The sequence below is a fragment of the Neofelis nebulosa genome, chromosome 12 (assembly GCF_028018385.1).
Source record: "Neofelis nebulosa isolate mNeoNeb1 chromosome 12, mNeoNeb1.pri, whole genome shotgun sequence".
Classification (NCBI taxonomy): domain Eukaryota; kingdom Metazoa; phylum Chordata; class Mammalia; order Carnivora; family Felidae; genus Neofelis; species Neofelis nebulosa.
This window is the reverse complement of record NC_080793.1, coordinates 38,505,996-38,518,891: the sequence shown is the minus strand read 5'-3', so window position 1 is coordinate 38,518,891 and position 12,896 is coordinate 38,505,996. Positions and strand designations below refer to the sequence as shown.

Sequence of the window (12,896 nt, the reverse complement as noted above, 5' to 3'; positions counted from 1 at the left end):
TTCTATCCTATCCTAAGACATGACTTCTCCCCACTCCTGACTCCCCACCATCTTCTTGTCACAGCTGAGCCCTGGTCCTATGGGTCTTTTTTTCCAGGCAGCTGAAAAAGTGACTGAAGAAGAATTGATGACTCCTAAGCAGCCCAAGGAGCGAAAGCTCACCAACCAGTTCAACTTCAGTGAGAGGGCCTCACAGACCTTAAACAACCCTCTCCGGGTAGAGCAGCCCCACCCCAGTCCCTTTACCTCACAGCTCTGTACTATACATGGCAGGAAAGGAACAGGCCTGACTCCAGCCTCAGCAGCTCTTGGTCTGGAAGGGTGACAGGCATGCACCACAGTTAAATTCTCTGAGGAGAGCTTGAAGCATGTGTTCAGTCCTTATAAGCCATCCTCATGGGAGTTCAGAGTGGGTAACAAGGAATCTGGAGCCCTTCAACTGAGACTGAAACATGTAAGGGCCTCGAAGAGGAGGTCAAGATCTGGGGGAGAGAGGAGAGGCCAGATGTGCCAGGGAGGCAGGACTAAGAGCCAGTTTGACTGAAGTTGATGGTCTCTGTGATAGACTAACTAGAAAAGGCCGAAAAAGCTCCCTGGCTCATAAGTATGGAGGACCCTGAATACAGGCTGAAAGAATCTCTCAGGATTTCAGGGGAGAGACTCACATATGTAAGACAGTGTTTTACAGAAATGAATCTGTGAATGGAGGGCAGAGTCTACATGGTGGGTTTATGGCAGATTCTAATCACACTGTGTACTCCCTATTCAGTAATCTGGGTGATACACAATGAGGAGGGAGTGCATTCCCATGGTGGAGCCACAGGCCCCAGTATTAGGGAGAAGTCTTCTCAGGGTGAGGGATATTAGTCCAGTAGCTTTCCAGGGGATGACCTCTGTGTCTTTCATCTAAAGGCTGGCCAGAGCCCTGCCTAACCCCCACTTAGTTGAAGCTGGCATAATCAGGCTTCATTGCCCCCTATTTCTAGCTTAGTCTTCTGAAGGAAGCTTAGAAGGAAAATGTAGGATTTCACTGCATCATTTCATCCTTTGTTCAGCCCCTCTTTACTTCCCAGTTCTGTGTCCCATCCCTCCCTCTGCTCCAACTGAAATGCTTCACCCATGGATGGATATACTGTTGGATTAAGTGAGGAGTTGAGGGCTCTCTGTTGGTTTCTTGTTGTCATTGTTCACTAGGACCGAGAATGCCAGATGGAACCTCCTCCCAGGACAAACTTTTCGGCTACAGCTAATCAGGTGAGACCCTGGGTCAGTCTAAAAGTCATCACCACACCCCCACCTCTCTACCTCATGCATCCTTGTCAAAGATTCCTCTAGCAGCCTGCCCTCCTCATCCATCCATCTCCATGCTCCTTGTCCAGGCTCTGAACATCAGGCATATTAGACAGTAGGTCCCCACCTAGTGAGCTGTGGATCAGCCACATGCCTCTCAGGGGCAAGACTGTCAAAGAGGGAAATAGGCATGGCTTCCAACTCTCTGTAGTCACCCCATGCTGACTCTGAAGTGTTAGCACTCTAATCTGTCCTTCCAGCAGTCTTAATTGTTCCTGCAGACCCTCTTTCCCCCTCAAATTCTACTGGATAGCCATGCTGATTTGAGCAGGATATGGTGCCAGGAGACCTGAGCTCAGGCTCCAACTTTGCTGCTCATACTGTAAGACCCTGGGCAAACCATGTCACCCTTGATGCTTCAATTTCTATTTCTCTGTCAAGCAAGGACAACAATCAGCCTTGCAGGGCTGTTGGAAAGCTCTGAATGAGATAACAAACATTGAATTATGTTGTGGTGTGGAGTACTGGCCCATGGTGAATTGTTAATATAAGGTGTGTCTATCTGGCCTCCAGGTGGCAGTGACTGCCCAACTCTGGAGAGCACACAGTGATCTGGGTCCCCCCCCCCCCCATATCCTTGCTGCTTCCTTTGTTATGATCCTTGAGCTTCTCTTGCTGTCAGATGCAGTTAGCAGGAGTTCCCTTACTTTTTGTTTATCTTTTTATGCTCAGAAGGTGTGGTCAGTGCTGTAGTTAGCCAAACATGAACTAGAAAGTTTATCACATCTCCATGGGGGAAACATTTTTTAAATTTCCTAGTTCAGAGTCTTATAAATCACCAAGAAAAATGTGATCCACCTTGATATTTGCCCATTTGTTTTGCCTAGTAGGATTTGTAGTTTGCAACAATACTGATCTCCAGCTGATAACTGAGCCCCTGAGACGCAGGGTGGAAAGCCCATCCCAGAGCTGCCCTGAGAATTCCTTCATTCCTGTCCTAGAGCTGACAGCACAGAAGACAGACATTGAATACATACAGTGGGCCAAGTAGAGGATGCTATAGAGGCATGTGACAGGGCCTGACATAATCTATTTCTCAAGCTCTAAAAGCTGAATAGGAGCTGGCTGGGTGAAGATTTTGCCCTGCAATGAACCTTCTCATCTTGCCCTTGCCTAGTGGGAGATCTACGACGCCTATGTAGAGGAGCTTGAGAAGCAGGAAAAGACCAAAGAGAAAGAGAAGGCAAAGACACCAGTGGCTAAAAAAATGGGGAAGATGGCCATGAGGAAGATGACATCTATGGAGTCCCAGGTTTGGTGGGGTTTCCCATGGATCTGTCACAGAGAATGACTGAGTGGGATCTTGGTCTCTTGGTAGAGAGAAGCCTGGCTATCTGGAAGGACTTTACAGACCTTAGGTGGGGAGCTAATGTTGAAATATGAATAGTTCTTTCCTTGTAGGAAGGTTTGAGGAGAGCCACAGCTGCCTCTGGCATTCCACACCTCTTCCCAATCTTATATAGGTCTGGAGGCCAGCAAGGATTCAGGGTTTGGGGGCTAGGCGACAACAGAAGACACGAATGTTATTGAAAGCCCAATGCACACCCTGAAAGAGCTCAGGAGTCTTCTCAGGATGGGGTGGAATGTGATAATAAGGCACCACCTCCCTGAGCAAGGGGTCATGGGGCTTTGGAGAGTGATTTGCTCTTTGACCTTCAGTCCTTGGGTTATTTGTGCTCAATCTTTTAGGTGAGTCTTATGGGCCAGGTGCTAAGTCAGGGCTGATCACAGACACCAGCAGGTTCAGGCTTATGGGTGTGGCCACTCTGGGCTGGATTTACCGTGAAGAAACATAATAGGAGTCATTATAGAGGTCTATTTTGTGGGGCTCATTGTGAGTATAGCCAGTGTAGGCTTGGGGATCATTATGGAAGTTATAGTGATAGGTCCCCAGAAAGAATATCACCACAGAGAGATGCTGAAGGGCCACATTTGTGCTTTCAACAGAAAGAAAGCTGAATCAGGAGCCAGAGTCCTAGTATGGATGTGTTTGACCTGTAATAGGATGGGAAAGATGAGGTCTGGGTTCAGCACCCTGGAGAGCTCCCAGACAGCTCTCCGGGAAGCGATTTTGCTATGGAAGCCAGATAAGTTTAAGTAAGTTTTGCTTCCTTTGTTTGAGGTATGCCCACTTCCACTCAATTACATGTCCCTGATAAAAGTCACATTTTCTGGGAGTTTTAAGAGTTCCCTGATTTGGCTTAATATAAACTGCCCCAATTCCATTTCATTCAATTACAGACCAAGCACTTGTGATCATGATCATGCTGAGTACTGGAACTCTGAAGTGAAAGATGAAGTCCCTGTCCCATGGGTTGCCCTGTCCAGACCCTTGACTTCCCCTGTACTATTCCCTAGAGGTTAGGAGCTTCAGAGAGGGTGTTAGCCTGGGTCAAGTTTCACTTGAAGATCCATCAAGCGTTTGGCTATAGGCTGGCTGTGTGCTAGGACTATTATTGCAGAAACTTTAACTGCAGCCACCAGGACCCAGAGAAGAAAAGAAATATCCCTGTGGCTGAAAGTGAAAATTGTCCTTGGGTCTAAGCCCTTGGGATCTAACATGTATATCAGACTTGGTGTCTAATATATCCAGGGAAGTAGGACTGCACTTTCTTCCAGCTTTGGTTGACATTGAAGGCTGTGATGCAGGCAGAGCTCAGTTCTCTGGACCAAGAAGCTACAGTGAAGGCATAACATTGTGGGATATAAGATACCCCCCAACATCAGTGAATACCTTAGTATGCAACCTGTAAGCGAGGGAATTGAGTTTTAACTGGGAATCTCAAGTACTGGCCCTGGCTATCTGTAGAATAGAGTGATCTTTTGCTCAGGCCCAGTGCATGCACAGAGTGACACCCCTTTCTCAGAGACCTGCATCTGACGAGGTTGGTATAAAACTCAAGTGAGTGGGAGGGGGAAAGCAGAATAACTCTATGATACCCTGTAGGAAAGTCTGCAATGATAGATCTCAGATTTCTGTCTCATTAATCATTTGGATGAATATACAGAAATGAATGCAGGCTTATATGATCTGAAAGATTAGGATGGGAATGGCAGAAAGGTCTGAGAGGCCACAAATTTAGTCAGAACCAACAAAAAGCTGTGTCTTCTCAAGTAGTATAGTATCCAGAACAAGGGAGGCAGTGGTCCACCACACATCTGGAACCTGGAGACTGCCAGGACCATGCAAAGGTGGTCAGACTGGTGAGGGACTGGCTTTCTGTGTGGGCTCGAGGGCATGGGACCTGGAATCCACAGAGTTGAGTTTATATCCTGGCTTTGCTACTTATTAGCTAGGTTTTTCTAACCTGTTTCCTCATCTGTAAAGACATCCTAATGATCTTACTTTGTAAGATTGTTGTGAGAACCCAAGATTATGTATAGTTGCTAGTATAGTACAATGACCCCAGATGCAGGTGGCATTATCCATCCCCGCTGTATCATGTGTACTCTAAGACTCAGAGAATTTAAGTAACTTACCTAAAGTTGCCAACTGGCTCCTTCCTAATGCATGGGATAGGAAGGGAATGAAGGCCTGTGTGGCTCCAGAATCCATTCTCTTAACCACTGCCTGATGCTGGCACTGCTAGTAAATCTCATTTTCAACAGCCATGGGCCTGGTGCTCTGAAGCTCCTCAAGGGTTGCCCACTCAGCTGGTTTCTTCCTGCAGTGGGCAAGGCCTTAGATTAGGAGTCATTTCTGCCTTTTACTCCCTGTATACAAGCATATCTTTTGGACCAGAAGCTCTCTGAGGCTTTAATGAGAGTCTTTGTCATTGCCTGAGATGATAAAACCTCTCTGTCTCCACTAAAGAAGCCTCCTACCTCCCATTTTCTGCTCTCCCCTTCAATACTCTTCAATGTCTTGTGTTGTGCTCTGAGATATGTCTTCTCCAGAACAAGTTCAGAATGAAAGAGTACAAGACAGGCTGTACCCAGGGGCCAAGTATGGCAGTGCAAACTCCTTGTGCCATTTAAGAGCTGGGCATTCCCCAAAGGGGGTGGTGAGGTGATCTGACTTTGGAGGCATGAAGAGATATCTTTACGGAGCTATCTGGGGTGGGTGGTGTCAGAGAGAAAATTGCAAGTCTGGCCTGTGGCTCAAGACATAACCTTTCCAGGTGCTAGCTAAGAGGGCCTGTGGCCTCTGTATCTCCACAGAGTGATGACATCACCAAAGTGACTCAGGCTGCTAAAATCGTAGAGCGGATGGTCAACCAGAACACTTATGATGATGTTGCTCAAGGTAAGATTTGAAGTGCTGGCAACTACTATTACTGCCTGTATTAAAAATTCCTCATACAAGGCAAGTATTTGAGTGTCCCATGCTAGGTACTATAGGGGTGCAAGAGGAGAAAAACTAATCCCTTCCTCCTCTGGATGTCACTAGGGAGACAAGACACACACAGGTCAACTACAAACAATGGAATAAGAAAAATGGGTATAGTGATGAGATCTGCCAATAGTGCAGCAAAACTTACATATTAGTGATCCAATGTCATCTTCGCAACAGTCTGGGAGGCAGGCAGAGCAGAGAGTATTACCCCTACTTTACACAAGAGGCAGGTAAGGGCAAGTCTACCTGGCTGCTGAATGGCAGAGAGGACCCAAATCTAGGTCTTGAGTTTCCTAATTCTGTGCTCTTTCTCTGCTGTGTCCAGCTTGGAGATAATATAAATGCTAGAATGCAGACTGAAACTGCTCTGGGGATCCTCAAGAATGGAAGAAGAGAAATGAGGGATGAGTGGCAACAGTCAAGGAAGGCTGTAGGGAGGGCTAAGCTAGGTGCCAAGGGATAAGCAGAGTGTGAGTAGATTAGCAGAAGGGCAGATGTTCTGGGCAAGGGACAGCAAAAGCAGTGACTTGGTGGTAAAAATGAATGGGACTGGTCTCTGGGAATAGAGTGCAGCAGGCTCAATGATTCAAACAGGGGTTTCTTGGAAAGTAGTGAAAGCTCAGGCTACAGAGGTGATTGGAGGCAGTTAACGAAGGGCCTGGAATATCTCAGGGAATCTGAGATTTTTCTGCAGACAGTTCAAAGATTCTGTCCAGGCAGGAACACAGCCCAGTGAGAGTATGTCTGGAGAAGGATGCAATTGGACAGAATACAGGGACAGAGACAAAAATGAGGTTCAGGTGTGGGGTGGAGTGGGCCTCACCACACCTTTTCCAGGAAATGGAGAAAAGGAAACAGCTATGAGTGAAAAACCAGTACCAGCATTCGCTGGGAATGGCCTATGTACTGGGCATTGTGCTGTGCAATTTACTTGTATTATTTTATATCATCCTGACAGACACACTGTCAGGTGAATTCCATTATTATCTCCATTTTATAGGTGATAGATTTGGGCTATTGCTACTTGTTCAAAATAGTAGCTAGTATGACAAATGAGTGGTACAATCAGGACTTGAACACAGCCCCTTAGATCCATAGCTGAAGCACTTCATCACAAAGCTACAGAGCCACTGGGCTGGAAGAGACTTTTCAAAAAAAAAAAAAAACATTCAATAAGTCTATGCTGGTGATTAATTAGTGATGAAGTGAAGAAAGAGATTGATTCAGAAACGCTTAAATCCTGGGGGCCTGGGAAATTCTGGTGTCTTTGACAGAGCCAGGGAAACAGAATCCTTCCCATGGCATGAACAGCACATTCCCAAGTGGCTTGTATTTCCCTAAGAGGTTGTGCATTTATTTGGAGCAGCTGCCTCCCCAAAGTTGGCAGCTCCTTGTTGCTGGCTGGTCTCCTTTGCTGACAGCCTAGGGCTCTTCTTGGTGACTTGATGCTCATTGCTCACCCATGGGACATAGAAATCAGGGTTGCCAAGACCAGAAGCCTAAACAAGCCCCCTTGTTATCATTCAGGCTGGAAAACGACCTTGAGTGCTTTTCAAAGCTGTCAAAGTACACAGCAGCTGTGAATGAATTTGTCACTCACGCAGCTTGGCTTCCTGAAACCCAGCCTCTGCAACCAGCCCACCAAAGGGCTGCAAACACGATTAATATCCATGGAGAAATTGGCCTTGGTGAACCTTTTTCATTTGTAAGAACACAATCACATAAAAATGCATTGAACTTTGATTTTTTTTAATTGCATACTCTTTTCCCTTTGGGAAAGTGTAATCATGAAGAAGTGAAAACAGAGAAGTATTACCAATTAATCTCCTTCTGAAATGAAGTATTTTCAAAGATAGCCTAAGCTCAGGGATCTCTGATATGATCAAGGCTCATGCCTCTGATCACTCAAGTCTTTTTTTATTCTGAAACATTTTTGAGGTTTGAATGTAGTCCCACAACCTCAAGGCTGGGGGGCAGTGCCTGGGCATGTCCTTGACCGTGTTGGATGAGAGGATTAGTTTTCTAATGGGTTACCCTTGACTGGAAAAAAAGACAGAAACTTTTCACTTCTGTTGATTTATTTCATCGCACTCTTTGAACAGTCATTGGGTGTCTGCTCTATGGCTGGCCCTGTGCTAGGCACTGCAAGTCGAGAGATGAATATAACATGCTTCCTGCTCCCCAGGAGCTGCCTGGTAGGAGAGACAACCAAAAGGATAAATAGAAGCAACACAGCATGACAGATATTTCAGTAGAGACAGGGCTGGAATGGAGGAAGAAATGAATTCTGCTCAACAAGAAAGTGAAGGCCTCATAGAGGAGAAAGAGTTTAATCTGGATCTTCAATGAATAGGAGTTTGCCAGGAAGATGAAGGAGCAGGACATTTCAGACACTGATACAGAGGTTATGTGAACACCTGGCTGGAAACGACATGGAAGTCATGGTCTGGAGCCTTGGTTTGACCACGGAGCCATGTGCAAGGGGAGCCATTGGGGGATTTTCAGTGGGTTGAAGGAGGTAGTGTGGTGAGGTGATTTATTTATTTGCATTCAGGTAGCTCTGTGGAGCATGGGCTGGAGGAGGAGTTACTGGAGGTGGGCAGACCAGTTAGGAGGATGGTGTAATAATCCAGGCAATGGCTCTTGGGGCCTGGGCAGTGGCTATGGGTTTGGAGAGAAGTGAATGGATTAAAAGTAGTCAGAAGGAAAATATGAGAGATGATGGAGAGATCAGTCAAGGATTACTCACGTTTCTGGCTTAGACAAGTGGAAGGACAGATGGAGCTTTTGCCTAAGTTGGAGGAAATGGGAGGCAGAGACAATTTAGGGCTGGAGATGAACTTAAGTTCAGAGAACCCATCAGGGATCCAAGAAGCTTCACCATAGTGGGGTTTAGCCGCAGATATAAGGACGGACAAACCTGGGATTTTATCTATGAGGACATGGCTACTTTATTGTAATTTGCCTCCAACAACAGGGATGACAGTAACAATAACACATATAGAGAGCTTACTAGGTGCCAGGTATTTTTCTAAGTACTTTACATATATTAACATTTAATCCTCACAACAGTCCTTTGAGATAGGTACTATTACTGTTCTCACTTTGAAACACAGAGTCTGATTGTTTGGGCCAAGGAGATACAGACAGAAAGTGGCGGACCTGGGCTTGCCATAAAATGGCAGTCCTAGGGCTGATTCAGCCCATGTTTGTTTAAGATTTTAAGTACTATGAGGATGCTGCCGACGAATACCGAGACCAGGAGGGTACTCTGCTGCCGCTCTGGAAATTCCAAAATGACAAAGCCAAGCGCCTGGCCGTCACCGCCCTCTGCTGGTGAGTGTAGACATTGCAACAAACCCGGAGCCCCTGAGCGCCTGCTGGGTGCCAAGCCCCGAGCACGGCACTTCTATTGCACTTAACTACTTTGAGGATGACACGTAGCATTATAGAAAAAAAATGAGACTGGGATTCTTAAGGGATTGTGGGATTATCCCAGGTCTCAACACTCAACAGTAGATATCTGCAGCATAGTTAGGCACCAGTATCCATGGGAACGCTCATGTCCACAGGAAAGCCATGTTCATTTCCTGGGCCAATGGGTTCCTACTTCTTTTGCAGGAATCCAAAGTACAATGATCTGTTTGCAGTGGGACATGGCTCCTGTAAGTAATCTGGCTATTTGTTCCTTTGCTCACTCAATCAGCAAACATTTAAGTACCTATTCAATGCAGAGCTCTTTGCCAGATGTGAAAGAAGTAAGATGACTAAGATATAGTCACTTCCCTCAAGGGGCTCACAGTCTAATGGGGAAGACTGACAGTCATACCAGCAATTGGTGCTGGGTGAAGGAATATAGCAAAGTGAGCCTTGAATGTGTTATTGTGGTGAAGAAAGAGGGGAGGCACTTCTGACAGAGGGACCAGCATATGCAAAGGTCCAGAAGCACAAGAGATATGGGAGGAAATGAAGCTGTTGAAGAAGCCAGGGTTGGCCCCCAAAGGGTTTGGGAAGTCATTCTAAGAAGCTTGGACATTCTCCTGAGGGGAAATCACTGAAGGAATTTGAGAAGCACAGGGACAGAACCAGCTCAGGGGGAATTGCAGGCATGAGACTGGGTGGGGGCTGGGAAACCAGTTAGGAGGCTGGTAAGGCACCCCAAGAAGAGATGGCAGTATCTGGACCACGACTTTGGACCGGGGATGGAGAAGTAGGTTTGGTAAGCTTGAAAAGGTAGGCTGGACCAGACCTGGGGAGAGATCGGATGGTGAGGCCGAGGGAGGGAAGTTTCCTGATCCGGCCCCGGGAACAGGCAGGGGTGGGAGCAAGGGCTTGATGTTCATCACTTGGCCCCTGGGCCCTGGAAGACCACTATTGTCCAGGGTGTTCTCACTCCTGCCAGTGCCCCCCTCACCCCTGCAACAGGAGGCAGCACTGTGGTAACTGTGGTAGTTTGCTTAGCCTTCATGTTCCATGGTCCCTGCAGAAGCCACTACCTCCAAGCTGGCCTGGACATTCCCTTTTCCTAACGGGAGAGGGCCCCACACTTCATGTTAGCGCAGCTCCCCAAGCTAACAGCATGTTCCCTGGCTGGGAGGATCAGCTTCTGTGAACAGAAAAAACCTTCCATTCTCCAAGCTTCTCCTGGCTGGCAGACATGCAAGCTCCTGGGCTCTACCCCTCAGACCGCCTGTCCACCCAGCCCATTCTTTGACCAGGGTGCGGGAGGTGGGAGGGAGGGCAAGGAGGAGTTGGTGTTTATCATTCCTCTCAGGGAGGAGACCTTGGAGCTGCTCCCAGTCTCGTAGCCTGGGCTGCCTTTGAGGATGCCCTAAATGCCCGCTTTGTGTCCCCACTCCTGAGGGTGGGCTGCTGCCAAGCTGGAAGCACCCTCCCCCTCTGGCAGGGAACTAGCACATTCCTCCTGCTCTGCTGCAGCTACTGGGCTTGGAACAGGACCTGGGGGCTGGGCAGGCCCTCCAGGGAGTGGGTGTGGACCCCCTGTGAGGCTCCTCTCAGCCCAGGCTCTCTGCCCAGGACGGAGGCAGGGGTGAGGGAGGCTCCCTAGCAGGTGGGAGGAGAAAATGCATCAGTTCTACCCCCATCCTCCTCCCACCCAGGGCCAGAAACAGGGTGGCAGGCTGGTCGGGGTCGTGCAGAGGCTACCCACAGGGGCAGCTTTAGCCAGGAACAGTGAAGAAGAGTAACCCACCCTTCAGGAATAGATGACTCCAAGCCTGACAGACCCAATGGTCTCCTTTAGGCAGACATGCACCCAGGAAAGGTCTCCTTGTCCCTTGCTGGCCACATGGCAGACCTTCTGGCTGGAGGGTCATTTCCCAGTGGTGTGACCTGGGGCCAAAAGTGTCTTTTTTTTTTTTAATTTTTATTTAAAAAAAATTTTTTTTACATTTATTTATTTTTTGAGACATAGAAAGACAGAGCACAAGTTGGGGAGGGGCAGAGAGAGAAGGAGACAAAGAATCCGAAGCAGGCTCCAGGCTCCCAGCTGTCAGCACAGAGCCCGACATGGGGCTCGAACTCACAAACCGTGAGATCACGACCTGAGCTGAAGTCAGACACTTAACCGACTGAGCCACCCAGGCGCCCCCAGAAGTATCTTCTGAGCCTTGGCTTCCTTATTGGTGACATGAAGAAACTGACACCTGCCAGACTTCCTGGGCTGTTGCTAGACACACTTGAAAGAAAAGCAAATGGGTCCTGTGAACTATAAGAACTACCCACACATAAAGGACAATCATTGTTGATTTGTCTGTCATTCTGTCCCCTCTCTTTCCTGCAGGAGTCTCAGGGGACCTAAGCAGAGAAAGGGGGTTGTGGGGATGGAAGAGAATCAGACAAGCCCCTACCTACTCTAGAGAGCAGGCCCCAGCAGCAGCAGTGGTGGTATTTGCTGTTTCTGCCACTGGCACCAGAGTTATTGGCCAGCTTGCACGTGGGCATCTTTCTCCAGAACCTTGCACATCTCAGCACCATTCTGCAGAGGCCTGAGCAGAGCCGGTCTGCGCTGAGACTCAGAAGGGCTCCTGCATTCATTTCTGAGGTCACCTCTGGGAGTCCTGTGCTCTCGAATACCCCGAAAGCCCCCTGGAAGAAAGAGGGCAAAGCTGAGGCAGGGAAAAAACTAGGCACCCTAGTTACCAGATGGGGTCACTGTGAGGAGCAGCTGGGTCGCCAGCATCACACTGACTTTGGAAACTCCCAGATGCCAGCCTCCCAGCATCAGACTTTGCCTCAGGCAGACAAACACTGGAGTGAGAATTTGGGTTTGTTGTTGGATTTGATACTGATGAGCTCAGCCCAGACCTCCTTTTGCCTGGAATTCCCAGATATTTATTCTATAACACTGCCAAGAAGGTCGTTGGAAGGGGTAGGCACGTACCTAAGAAGGACTGGGGCCACTCTCCTATTTGGGCACAGAGCAGGTTGGCTGGAGCAAGGCCAGGTCAGGAGCAAATGGGTGGAGAAAAGGGAGTCCAGGAAATTGCCTGCAATAGCAAAGACACATTTGCACCTGCCTCCCCTGTGTGGCTACTGGGTATGAGATGGTGGGGATATCAATCTGCATATAAGGCAGACACTGGGATGTCCCCTAGGGCCAGGCTCCATGTCTCAGCAGAGTGGAAAAAGATGCTGTCAGCAGGTGAAAGCAGATGGAGGAACGTTGGAGGGCAAGGGAAAGTAGTCTAGGAAGGGATGGCCCATGGGGCAAAGCTAGGATGCAATTCTATCAGCCTACTGTACTGAAGGGGTCCTTTCCAGCCCGTTAGCCAGTTGATAGCAGGGAAATGAGGACTCCTCATGATCTGTTGGGCAGAGATGGCGGAACAGATCCTGGACACTCTGTGTGGTTCTGACTGGCTATTGCACGGAGATGAGGAAGAAGCTTCCCAGTGGGCTACATCTAAGAAAGGCAGAAGAGCTAGCTGTCTCTCAGCCCCGCTTCCCTCTGGGAGCAGCCATTAAAAGGGGCCAAAGTCAGGCCCTGAGTCCCAGCACTAAACCCTTTGCCACTCTGTACCATCACATCCTGGCCTGTCTCTGAGATTGCCTAGGCCAGAGATACACTTGCAGGGACTTAAATCTTTCCTGATCATTTATTTGTCAGCTTCACTAATTAAGCAGTGTTAATTTCATTTACTGAAAATGGAAATTCATCCACCTCATTTCTCCCTGTTCATCCTCCACA

At 48.1% G+C, this 12,896-nt stretch overlaps 1 protein-coding gene across 1 annotated transcript in view; it reads left to right on the top strand.

Moving 5' to 3' along the window:
* The window catches only part of DNAI1 (dynein axonemal intermediate chain 1), a 60,080-nt gene that overhangs the window by 27,125 nt on the left and 20,059 nt on the right, over positions 1-12,896 (top strand). Inside the window, exons 7-12 of the mRNA XM_058695053.1 lie at positions 98-217; positions 1,195-1,254; positions 2,468-2,602; positions 5,512-5,596; positions 8,905-9,022; positions 9,308-9,351. Of these exons, the coding sequence (XP_058551036.1) occupies positions 98-217; positions 1,195-1,254; positions 2,468-2,602; positions 5,512-5,596; positions 8,905-9,022; positions 9,308-9,351 (562 nt within the window). The remainder of the gene's footprint in view (positions 1-97; positions 218-1,194; positions 1,255-2,467; positions 2,603-5,511; positions 5,597-8,904; positions 9,023-9,307; positions 9,352-12,896) is intronic.